The sequence below is a fragment of the Egretta garzetta genome, unplaced genomic scaffold (assembly GCF_000687185.1).
Source record: "Egretta garzetta isolate BGI_Z169 unplaced genomic scaffold, ASM68718v1 scaffold207, whole genome shotgun sequence".
NCBI lineage: Eukaryota > Metazoa > Chordata > Aves > Pelecaniformes > Ardeidae > Egretta > Egretta garzetta.
In genome coordinates, this window is record NW_009260185.1 from 1,688,769 (window position 1) to 1,701,898 (window position 13,130).

Consider the following 13,130-nt stretch of genomic DNA (forward strand, 5'->3'; position numbering starts at 1 on the left):
CTGGAGGTTAATGACCCTTTGTAAATGATGACTGTTGTATTATTGGACGGTATTATTAAGATTGTCTTGCTCTATTTCGAAAGCATTTTCCAACTTTTTCTTGTGATTTTTGCAGTAACTCCAAGTAGGAAGGGAGCGGTGGAGGGGTTGTTTCAAACACAGCACGGTGGGAGGTTCTGTAAGACGTCAGTCCGTTTGTCCATCCGAGTTGATAGTCTTGTCTCTGGTGGTAACCAGTATCAGATGATTCAGCGAAAGACAATGACATCGTTAATAATACATCCGACCAACCTTGCACTGCTGCGTATGGGCAGAAGGCAAATTCCTTCCTAACGCTTGCAGTGATTTGCTAATCCCCTGAAGCATAAGAATTGCATCAATTTTCTCTCATGAATATGTAAACAGGCTATTGAACAGCTATCGAACGTCACAGGAGGAGGACACTGTTCTGTGAAACCTCGAAATAAACAGAATAAATCTTTGACAAGGATGGGCTTTCTCTTAAAAACTAGTTGTTTAAAAGACATGCAGAACGCATACCATTCTTACTGTTCTTTTCAAAGCAATTGCTTGGTTTCTGTACAGCCCTGCAGGTGTCATTGCCTTTTAATTTAATGCTTTCTTTTTTGCCTTTTTTACTGGGAGATGTAATGTAAGTATAACATTCTGTTAGTGCTTGTAGAGCAATGGCAAGCCCAGGGAATTGCTTGAGGATAGATGGAGGTTTTCATTCTTGGATTATCAATTTGAAGTGAGTGTAGGTTGGTGATGACCAAAAGTTGTTACCATCTGCTTGCTGTTCGGTAGACTGCATAATGAGTTTCTGAATCTCATCTTTTTCCACTGATGTCAGACTGTATCACAGAAAAGTATCTTTGTAGGCGTTTAATTAACCCCCTTACGAGCCGTTTCTGAGGAGAATTAACTCTTTTTGTACTACAGCCAGGCTTCAGGTGCCTTCTTGACTTCACAGCTTTTTCTGCTCTTTTCAAGACTGTCAGTGGAGTTCTGGTTTATGCTTGAGAAGCTCCTTCATTCTTGTTTAGGAAAGCATGTAAGCATAGGCTTGACTTTGTACGGCCCATAGAATTTAGTGGGTCTACATTAAGAGTTCTTTGCTGGTTTGGGGACATAATGCTCAGCACTTTCCAGAATTAAGCCCAACATTTGCAATGCTGCCTGTAACCCCAGTTTTGGGCCTTGAAGAGCTTCCCATCAGGTAGGTGCTGTGGGCTGCAGGGAGATGTGAGCAACTTCAGCAGATTTACTCTGGTAAAGAAAGTTCTTTTGAGGACTGTGGTGGACTTGGAAGCTTTCCAGATCAGGACTTTCTTGAGGAAGTCCAAGGGGTTTAGAAACGTACTGCAAGAAACAGTGCCATTGATTCTCTTCTGCCGTCTGAGAAGCTGGTGATCATAACGAAGGTAGGGAGCATTGCGCGCCCGAAGCTGCCGCTTGTTCAGATGCGCTGCCCTTGTTGTTACAAATCCTTTGGTACTCTTGGCAACATAGCGATTACTTCTGGCTAAATCCAATTCGCATCCTGCAACTGGCAGATTCTAATGGATTTGCTGTGCATCTTCTTAATCTGTGCGTTATCACTACCTGAGAGGGGAACAACTAGCCGCTATCTGCAAGGCGTTGTGTCTGGAGGGTGGCTGCTGGCTACTGGGGCATGTGTGATTTGGGAAAGAACTGTTGCAGGGTGCTTCTGTTAAGCCCAGGGCTAGCTGTGTTGTAGTGGCAGGCAGAGTGCTTATTTCAGAAGACCTGGTAGGATGGACAGACTTCCATGTCAATTCAGGACTGCTTGAATGTCGTTCATGCGGAATTTGTTTAACAGACCTGAACGAAGTCAGGTTTCTTGTTGAGTTCTCCATTAGGGCATTGCAAAGAATCCTCAGGCTTCCTTTATAGCTCTACAAATCCTAGGCATAGCTTATGGAGTACAGACTGTAGCCTTTCCCAAAAGCTACTGCTTGCTGAAGTCTCTGTTCAGTGGCTGAGCCAAACTTTTACAGGAAATATTCTGTTGGAGGAGGAAGTTCGGCCTTTTTGTGTCTTGGCCTTGTGTCCTTGCTTTGTGGAGTGTCCGGAGTAGGGTGCGACCAGGTGGCTTGTCCGTGCGTTGCTAAATGTTCATTCTTTTTCCACCACCTAAAGAAAAGCTCAGCTCTTCACTATGCTGTTCCAGATATCGAGGCTCTTCCTCCATATGACGGAACAGAATTTGGCCTCTTCTGAGCCGCGCCACACTTGCTCGTGTTATTTTTACTGCAGCTCCAACCATAAGACGAGGTGTTTTTCTTCGGCACAGTATGAACATAAACCAAGAAGACGTACTCTGCCTTCTGTGCTTTCATACCTAGGAGCAAAGGGGCTGCTGCTTAGGTGGGCTTGTTTGTGTTCCGTCCCTGACTTAATCTGTTGCATCTGCTAAAGGCTGCACCGCAGGGGTATGGGAGGCTCTGAATGTGCTCTGGTCAATTAGGTCTGTAAAGCATTATTTATTACTATTATTTTTTTTCAAAGTGGGTCAAGCCGTTTTGGCATTTCGGACGTTGATTCCCGGTTCAGTTGCAGGCCTTGGTCACTATGGCAACTGCAGAAAGCGTTCGTCATGGCTGTGCCTTGGGTCGGATTCAAACGTCAGGGACTGAGCAGGAGCGGCGAGAGTTTTGAGGGGCTCAGGGCAGGGGGAGGCGAGCGGGACGGAGCTGCAGGCCTGAGGTTTTTGTGCCCATCCTTGCTGCGGTAGAGGTGAAGGGCTGAATTAACAGACTCTTTGTGTTCTTCATTGTGTGCACGCCCATGGAGTCCTTCATGTGAGAAATATTCAGCATTGCCCAGCTACCAGGTAGTCTGAGGTGGATTCAGACCTCCTGAGTTTGGTCAGCTCTCTGCCACTGGCTTAGGGGGGAGCCTAAGGCGGCACCCTTGAACCTACCTTTTTTCCCCTGTCATAGAATAGAATGTTTAGGGTTGGAAGGGACCACTAGTGGTCATCTAGTCCAACCCCCCTGCAGTGAGCAGGGACACTGCTAACTAGATCAGGTTGCTCAGAGCCCCATCCAACCTGGCCTCTCTGCAAAGGTGACAATTCATACATACCTAACACAGTAGGTATGGATGGATGTAGTTTTTTAAAGCATGCCGGACATGCTATGAGTGGCTGGAAAACTAACGTGGAGGCCAGAGTCTGCCTGAGATTGTGCTTGTATGGCTACGGCAGTGTGAACCGAGCCTGGACACACACAGGCAGGCCAGCTTTAAGCTAGTTAGTGCTGATGCTGCTCCTGTGTAGCTGCAGTGGCCTGGGATACTCAGCCCTGACTGAAAAACCCACCTGAGGAGCTTTGTAAGACCTTGGGTGATAAGCTTGAACCAGCCTCCCTAGCTTGCACGCTGCTTAGCAGTACCTGTGCTCGGCGCGTTAAGCCAGTTCTGGAGCACGCGTGTGCTCAGAGTGTGAAAACTGAGAGCGTATCTTCCATGCCTGCGCGTGAGTGAGTGTATACTGGAGCTAGTATTAATGTATTTATTGCGGTCCACAAAAGGCGAAATTCGTCTCATCTCTCATTTGATTACAATTTGAGTAAAAGAGCACCGAAATTTTAGCGGGTTTCATCCGAGTTTCACATGTGCATCATGCAGCTGTACTCTGGTTTTGAACTGGTTATTTTGTGCTTTACTTTAGAAGCAGTAAAAACTCCGTGCTCCCTCAAAACTGTAATCTGAAAGCAAGCAGAACCTTGATTGAGTGTGACTTGGGCTTTATGGAGTTGCTTGAAGCTGAAATGCAAAGTGAAACTTGTGAGTTCAAGCTCACACAAACTGAAAATGAGAAGGAGGTTGTGCATGATAAACTGGGGTTTCGCAGAGCTGTAGAAGCAAAACGAGTATGTCTGTTCAAACAAATTCAGTGCAGTGATATGTGACTTGGGAACGTTGGCTTCAAACGCTTGCCTGGTGTTTCTGGGGACCTCTCACATAAACGAGTTTTATGTTGAATCAAACATGCTGGGGGCAAAATTTAGGAAATGTGATGTAATGCCAGATAAGCAATAACACAGCATGAGCAGGAGTGATACAGCCTCAGAGTTTAGAGTTCTTAACCGTAGGAATGGCAATTCAAAACCATTTCCACCTCTGGAAGCATCGCTGATCAGCTTCGAGTCTTAGTACCATTTGCACAGCACCTTCTGCACATGCATGTAGCTGCTGATTGCAGTTGGTACGCTAGATGCAACTGGGCTGGGTTGTTAAAAAAGTGTGTACGTCTTGAGTCTGGCCAGGAGAAGTAGCAGCAGGAGGACAGAAAAGGTGAAATATCCATTTTAACTGGATTAGCTGAAAATCTGGGAAGAAACTTGATACTTCTGTACATTTCAACAAGCTAAGAAAACCCTCATAATCTTAGTTCATGATATACTAAACTGTTGCAGGCAGTGCTGCTGGGAGAACGGTCCAGATCATCCTTTGCTCAGTCTTTTGTTTTGTTGCAAATATGATTTGGAGGGATTAAAGCTTGAATATTACTACAGTGGTGCTGTACATGTAGTTAGTATTCAGTATTTCTGTGCCTTGACAGGGAAAGGGAGGACACGTATTTCGCTCGTGAGATGTGCTGCTGTCAGGTGTGATCTGGGAAGAAATAAGCTAAGGGGGGGAATTACTCTGCCAGTCTTTGCACTGGAGCTAACGTGGGGTTTAGCTGGCATTTGAACAAGCAGCTTTTTATTATTCTCTCTCTATGTGATTCTCAGCCCATTAAATAGAAATAGGTAACAAGAGCGGAGCCTGTCATTTAATCCGCCTTTCTTCCTGCTTACAGAACATTTTGCAAACCCATTTCTCTAGCCTGTATGTTATCTATGTGAACTTCCACGCTTCATATTCTTGACAATGTCTTGTAACGGTCTTCTGCCAAGTGCCATCACGCTACTTGCCCATTGCAGGCTTGTTGCGTGTATGAGTGTGAAATTTGTTTCTGTTAATGTTTGCATAAGCAACTTTATTGTATGGTTTCTGCGAATTGTTTAGGGAAAATTTCGTCACTTGTGCGTTAGCAAATGGAAGATAACAAACCAAACTCAACCTGATAACTGGAGGAGTGTATTGCATTATCTACCTGTATCTGCTAACTAGCATTTGTGAGAGGTGGATATGATTTGTGTCTGAGAATTCATGAAACCTCAGGCATTTATTCAACTTTTCTAGCTTTTCAGAAAAAAAAGATCCATTTTAACTACCTCACTGTATATCCCATTGTGAGACGCAAACTTCAGTTTGCTATATATAATTGGGCTTAAATTACAGCCCTTGAGTTTGATTGTCCTAGATTCTTTAATTCAGTCCCTTACAGTTGTAATTCCCTCATCCTTTTCCTATTGCCTGCTCGTCTGTCGCTCAGACGTGGCCTGCTTTCTAACGCTCGGAAGATGACAGGGTACCGTACAACTCAGCACGGCAGAGTTTGCACAGAGTTCATCCTTGGATCAGCCTGGGTTCCACTGTAACCTGCAGGTTGCAGTGTTGAACAGTACCAACTGGAAAGGCCTCAGAGATGTTTGGGCCGGTCATAAATAGATTTGACTGCTGAAGGAAATGAGTGATGTAGGGGAAAAATGGATGTAGCGTGTGGTGTTTTGAAGTCTGGCAGGAAGAAGAGGCATCAAAAGAGAAGGAACAGTGAGGAAATCTGAGTTTTTCTGTTCTATGTAAATAAGTATGTAACTGATTTAGGTGTTAGGGCATTTGCTGAAGATATGGGGTGAGAAGTTCCATTCCCCTAAGTGCTTCATAATTTCTGTAAAACTCTGAAAGGTCTTGCTTTTCCCCATTACGAAAGGGGAACTTTTTAAAAAAAATAAATCATGAAAGCTTTTATGTTCTAGAAAAACATTTTCATGTCCAACTCTTAACTGGTGTGGGAAAGGATGATTTGCTAGAGGAAATCATGACTGCACTGTCTTTCATTATGACTCCCCTCCCAGTGCCCCATCGTTTTTGATGATCTTTAATGGAGTGTTTCCTAAAAGACAGGATTCCATTTTTGTGCATCCTGTTAAGAATAGTTACGCTTGCTGAAATAAAATAAAGGAGGGACAGAGTGGGACTGTGTCGAGAACACACTGCCATCTCCCTCATTCTTGAGTGCAAGTTTAGTTTTTCTAAGCTCAGGTCATCATTTTAAACTCAGAGCTGACAGGAGAGAATGAGTTCATTCTCGTAGGCATTCATCTGTGGTCAGATGAATTGAAGAGTGGGTAGAGAAAGACACTGGTAGACCGTTGTAGTTCCCTCTGCCACTGGTAAATGGTAACTGTCTGCAGCCTAATTTTACTGGGGACCTAAGTCCTAAGCGTGGCATTGGGTGCTCTGCTTCAGGAAGTCAGATTTGTCCACTGTGCTACTGGAGAAATCTGTGGGTAATGCTTCACCTCAAGGCAAGGGTGCAGTTGCTTTCTGTTTAAGCTGAAGATTATTAACCCTGCTCTTTCTTTCTTTCTGCAGTACTGCCAGTAACTCAAACCGCAGCACGCCTGCCTGCTCCCCGATCCTGCGCAAACGCTCCCGGTCCCCGACACCGCAGGACTCCCAAGGAGACACCATGGTGGAAAAAGGCTCAGACCACTCGTCAGACAAATCCCCTTCCACGCCGGAGCAGGGTGTACAGCGTAGCTGTTCCTCTCAGTCAGGCCGCAGTGGGGCCAAGAACTCCAAGGTGAGGAGCGAGCAAATGACTTTGGCCAAGATGTGCATGTGTCCCCAGTTCTGAACTCTCTGATGCGGTACACTGGCTTTGTCCTACGCCTTTCTTTCTCTGGTTAACTCTCCTCCTTCTTCCCCCATCGTACTTCTGAAAATTCTCCTAATTGGGAGCCATTTGCGTAAGTCAGACTTCAGCAGAACTCTTAGCATCCTTTCAGTGACCTGAGCCCGTGAGTTGCTGATGGCTCGTACTGCAGTTCCATAAAGCCTTATGTATGTTAACCTTTTTGCAGTCCAGGCCCTGTTTCCTTGGGAGGCTCTGTGGTTTTGAGAAAAACTTTGAAAATCAGATGTTGCAATTACTTTTTGTCATGTGGATCATGAAGGGTCATGGAACAAATAAAGGTTCCTCTGCAGATAGCCTGTGAAGGGCCCATGCATTTCTCCAGTCCTATCTGAGCCTGATGTTGAGATGAGGTTCAAGTTGCACAGAATCAGTTTGCCAGTCCTCTGCACATTGCCTCCAGTCAGTGCAGCGTTATGACTGTCTTGGCCAGGGTAGATGATATTTTCCCTAGAAAGGTATTGTGTCTTTTGACCGCGTTAGAAACAACCTTGTCTTTGCCGTACTGAGGAAGAGGGTTTCAGGTTTGGTGACTCTTGATTTTCTGTGAGCCGTGGGACCTGGTGAAACACACATGAGGGCCTCGGGAGCCAAACGTAACCTTTGATTGTAACCCCAATGTCAGTGGCGTGTTATAAGATAGCTAGATGTCAGGAGCACTTGCGTTTTTCCAGATTTTTGAAGTGAGATATTTCAGCCTGAAAAACTTCACAGTGTCACAGGCGTAGCTCTGATGGCTTGTGTGAAACGAGTTGTTAGATCTTTGCCCGATTTATTGCTGGGTTGTCTCACGCATGCAAGAAGCCTTCATCTGCTCCCCTTTGTGGTCACTGTCAGCAGAGGAAGCAGGGTTCACTGGCCCACATTCACTGGGCTGAACTGAGCTCTCGCCACTATCTGGGGAGTATGGGAGTTCAAAAGAGGGTCGAAGGGTTTTTTCAAGATGAATCATTTGAGACCTGTCAGTTCTGAGGTTGCCCTTGAGGTCAGACTTGCTTCCTGTGCACGCAGTAACCTACAAACGCCGCCCCAGGGCGGCAGGACCGGATGAGACCCTCGTGCGTTATGGTGCCAGCAGTCTGTCCCCTAAAAAAAGCCTTGCAGATGGGAGGCAGGCGGGAGGCAGGGCACGCTGTGTTTATAGCCACACTGGGGGATGCTCTGTCAGGGAACTGGTGTCCTTGATAAGGGGGAATTACGGAGATGAGCTGGTTTGCCCTGGCCCATAAAATGCTGTGATCTAAGGCCATGGGAGCGCAATTTTTACCAACACAGTGACTACTGAAGCTTGACTTTAATTCATGGTGCTTTTCACAAGGCGGGGTGGTGGGGGGGGGAGGGAATAATGCTTTTTGTGGGTTTTCCTTATCTTGATTTGTGAGGTAATTTTTCTTCTTTCCTTAATTTCTCTCTTTTCATTCCTGCATGCTTTCTCTCCGATTAAGTCACACAAGCGCCTCTCCAAAGTAAGCCTTCTTTTTTCTCTCCTGTCCCCCACTGTAGAATTGTCTCATCACTCAGAAACCCTCCCCGTGGTACTGAGTGCTGAATCCCAGAACGGCATTCTCCTGGTGCGGCTGCGAGAATGTCAGCAAGAGCTCAGCCCCATGCCTGTAGCTGAGAAGCTGGTTTCACTTACATCACTGGGATCTCATTAATATTTGCTCACATGGTGTGAGAACTGGCCTGTTCATCACACTTAATTCCTTCCAACTAATCTTAGACTTTGTTTTAAGGTTTGCTTTCCCTCTCCCTTGAAGTGAGCTACTGTCTTTGCCAGGGAGAAATCTGCTGGCTTTGGTAGGCTGAACAGTAAACCCTTCTCTTTCCTTTCTTCTTACTTTATGCCTTTCAGAAACGGGAGCTGACCTCTGTAACTTCTTGCCTGCTTTTTATGATGAACAGTAGTTTTGTGGCCAGTCATCTCTGCTATTGTCCTTGCACTATTTCCTGTGTGACGTAAATATTAAAGATCAGTGATTTCAAATGAACCCAGCTTAAACCTGTTAGAACAGACCTGTCCCAAAAGAATTGTGAGAATTCATGGGCTCGCTCTGAAAGGTAGTAAGTAGAAGATCCCTCTGTGGGTGCTTGGATTCGAGATAAGCTCATTTGAGATTTGATCTCACATCTATAGAGTGTAAAAAAAATCAGAAACGCAGGTAGAATGCTTATTAGACAAAGTGCCAGGCTGTTGGCATTTCCACACGTATAGAAGTAAGGCTAAAACCAGAATGGCTTGGATGGCTTCATAATCCACGAAATCAATGCCTTGGCCTTTCCTCAGTCGATGCCTTAGATTTAATTCTAGGCGAGTTCTCAGAGAGCAGTGAAGTCTACAGCGCTGGCTTACTGGTTTTCTTGGTCATAATGCCTCTTGTAGCCAGCCTGACCTTGCCTGATGGCTAGTGTCTGCTGGAAGCTCCTTTATGTCTTTTTTTTAGACAGATTGTCTTACGCTTGGTAACTGTAGCTTGGATGACTACAAAAGGAGGGCTGTGGGACTAATGTCTCAGGTGAGATGTGAAAGAAGTTCTGTGGAAAATGCAGGTCTGGAGTAGCAGAGAGTCCTGAAAGGACCGCTGGTGAGTAGAGGTGTCTGGGTCAGGACAGGTCATGGCTAGGCTATGGTAGGCTGGAGGCGCTTTGCCTAAGCTTATGGAGAGGTTTGTCAGGAGAGGGACTGGTGGAAGAACACTGGTAGAGCGCGATGTAGGCGTAAAATTATGTGTAGTGGCACTGTGATGTGCTTGCAGCCAGCCCCATGCTTTTCTGAGAGAAAAAAATGCAACAACTTCAAGACAATTAGAGAAACAAGAGGGAAGTGGACCTCAGATGAGTTCCAATGCGAGGAAGCCGATGCACAGAGGGAAGGGGATCCCGGGCATGACATCTGCCAGCCTGCGTCAGAGCCTCCTGCCCTGCTCACCCACGGTCTTTGCGCAGGGTGAGCCTAAAGCAGCGTGAGGGCTGAATCTCTTTTCTCTGCTACACAAGGTGCCTTTCCATGGTACGAGTGAGGAATCTCAGACCTAATAAGCCCGCTGGTTCTCCTCACACAGATGATGATGATGGTATCTGTTCAAGTCAGGGAGAGGTTAGGAACAAAGAACTTGCGGACGAGGATTTAAAAATCTCCTTTCTCAGCCTCTTCTCCTCTCTCCCCACCCGTCTTCTGCAGGAAGAATAGTCTGATTTTCCAACCTGTCTTGCTAATGAAATGAAACAGCTTGAGCCCATGAGTTTGATGCTGTGTTTATACAATTGCTGACAGATCTGCTTGAAGTCCCTTGCCCTCTTTTGTCTGTTGTGTTAATCGTTGTGCTGCAGTGTTGCCATCAGAGGGAGTGCTTCACCAGGAGTTTTTAAGCACTGGATTGCATCTATAGGAAATCTTTTCTGGAGCTTGCTTTTCCGTGCTGTCCACCAGTGTGGCATGGACCAAACCACCTATACGCCTGCGTCAGCCTTAGGCTTTTACTGGCAAACACTGCTGCTTCTGGAACAGCTTTCTGAACTCAGCAACCCCCCCTTTTTGCTAGCAGCCAACAATGAAATACGTATTTGTAACTCTCTTGCTCTTGCCCAAGGATAAAAGTGATTTCCTCTCCATTGCAAATCTCTCAGGTTCTTCCCACTATCTATAGCTAATAATGAATACTGAGGATAAATACCAGGCTAGGGGAAAGCATGAATTTTGATACAGGCACTGGAGACTGTAAGACGGTTTAGGCTGGAAGGGATCCCAGAAGGCCTCTCGTCCAAGCCTCTGCTCAAAGCAGATCAGGTTGGTCTAAAGTCTTGGCCAGGCCCATTTTGCAAACCTCCAAGACTGGAGATCCCACAGCCTTGTTGGGCCCCTGCTCCGGTGCTTAACCACTCTTGTTGTGAACAGGCTTTTTCCTTCTATCTGAATAAATTTCCCTTGCTGCAGCTTATGACTGTTGCACCTTGTCCTTTTAGTGTGCGATTATGAGAAGAGTTTGGCTGTGTCTTCTCATTTACCCCTCCCATTGGGTGTTATAATCCCCCTTTAGGTAGTAGGTCATGAAATTCTGGTTGGTTTGGACTGGGTGAGGGATTTGGGAATAAATGTCATCAATTTCTTTGTTATTTGGCTATGGAGATTTAGAAGCCAGGTGAAGAGCATAGATTTTGGAAGTACACAGGTCAGGAGAAAGGGCTCTGGGATCTGTTCCAAGCTCTGCCCTCACCCTGGTTCTGTGCCACTGTTTCCCCAGTTGTACAATGGACTTAGGGATACTTCTAGAGCTCTATGGCATGTCAGTCACTTGGCAAAAGGTTTCCGTTCTCCTGGAAGCAGCAGTATGTAGGAGTGAGTTGTGATCCTGCTCCCAGTAATGCTAAAAGGTGGAAACTTCTGTTGGCATCAAGTTAGCAGGTTGAACTTCATATACGTGATCCACTGCTTCCCATCTGCACTGTAAAGCTGTAATCTTCCATAGCAGTGTATGGAAATAGGAGATCATTAACCCATGAAGATTTAGAGGTGACACTGTATTAATTAAAGGCTCAGAGAAAATACCCGATTTTTCACCTTCCTCAAGTTCTCCCAAGTTCTTTCTGGCTACAGCCACCGTGTAACTACAAACTCTGGTAACTGCTCCTGTAGCATCGTCTCCGCAAATCAGTGACATCTTTTCCACTTCTGTGTGCAACTCCATTCCTCTGTTACTTATTTATTTTCTCTTTTCAGTTCTAATGCTTATGGTTTCTTTTTCCAGTATGACAGACTTAACCTGCTCAAAGTAAGAATGTGTTTTTCCTTTTTCTTTCTTTTTCCCCTCCATTATACCGTCTCTTGATTTTCACAGTTTGCATCCCCCTATATTCTGACTCTCAGTGAGTTTAAAAAAAAACGGTAAATGCAATTGAAGATAGATCTAAGGACTCAGATAGTTTCCCTTCCCTTTGGAATTCCCGTAGTCTGTTCTACCTGCAAAACAGAGGGGTCGGGGGAAGGAATCTCCTCATGTTGGAACACTTGGTGGAGGTAAAAGATGAGGCTTGGATGTCACTATGATTGTGTGGAAGAGCTTAAGAAAGGGGGAGCTGCAGAGCTCCTTTACAGAGGAGCCGTGGTTTGGGGGAATTCAAATATGAGGGGGGGGAAAAGAGTTATTGCAATTAATGTAGCAGAGGGGAATGAAATCCTGTTGCAGTGCGCTGACACCACAACACGCACACCCTGATTTAGAAGACACAGTGACAGCAGTCCCTCTGTTTTCTTTATGTCAATTATAGTTTATCAATTTTTTTTCCCCAGGAATTTCTGACTTACACCTTTTGCTCATTAAGGCAGGCAGATGGCAAACCAAATTTGCAGGAAAATCAGTCCTCCTTTTAGCCCCTGTGCTCCTCAGGACAAGGTGGTGTGTACATGGATTAATTCCCCTGGTTTTTTTTTAGTATAGCTGAATTGCATAAGGCCTTTTTCCATGTCCTACTTGCAGAGAAGGATGACTTCAACCAGAGCCTGTATGAATGGAGGGAGTGGCCAAGTACGGAAAAGTGTAGGAAGTAAGAGGAAATTCCTCTGGTTAGTTGATGAGTGGTGTATTTAGTTCTTCACTTCATATCCTTTCCCCAGGATTTGGGGGAAAGGCTTTAAGGGGTGTTGCTCTTTTTAATGTCCAACTTTTGTATTTTGGCCTGTGGCATATACTGTATTACTGTGGGGTTTTTCATGAGAGACCAGTGCACTGAAACTGGCAGAAATGCCCAAGGTTGCAAGGGATCCTTCAGAAACGTTGGCTCGGTGAATGAGCTCCAGATGCCGGTAAGGTTGGCTACTGGAGCGGCATATGGAGAGCATAGGAAACTGAAAGCGGGGAGGTCTAGGGAGAGAACAGTGTAAGTTATCCCATGTCTTCATAGAAATCTCTGGTCCAATCTGATCTCATTAACACTTGGCGCTTACTCTCCTATGACAAACATCCTGTACGTTGTTGGTCCTGTTGTGGGCTGCCCCGGTGCAGGTAGTTTCTGTGTTTCTGTGAATATGAACTCTCTGAGTGGAACTTCCAGAGGCTCTGTTATGAGTCGGAGCACAGTTATGTTTTCCTTCATATTCCAGACTGCGTATAAAGCTGTGACAAATACGCCCAGTCCAAGGTCAGAAGCAAGATGATTTCAAAGAAAGAAATGCAGTGAAATATTGCTTCTGTCCTTGTCTGTTAGACTCAGCTCCCCCAAGTGTAAGGTAGCCGTGCCAGTGCTGGTTGGGAGAGGGGCACGGGCACAGCTTGTGTGGCTGCCGACACACAACGTG

General features: G+C 45.7%; 1 protein-coding gene across 1 annotated transcript in view; it reads left to right on the forward strand.

Annotated features, from left to right (window-relative positions):
• The window catches only part of GRAMD1B (GRAM domain containing 1B), a 100,539-nt gene that overhangs the window by 60,558 nt on the left and 26,851 nt on the right, over window positions 1-13,130 (forward strand). The window contains exon 3 of the mRNA XM_035897462.1: window positions 6,517-6,727. Coding sequence (XP_035753355.1) covers window positions 6,517-6,727 — 211 coding nt within the window. The remainder of the gene's footprint in view (window positions 1-6,516; window positions 6,728-13,130) is intronic.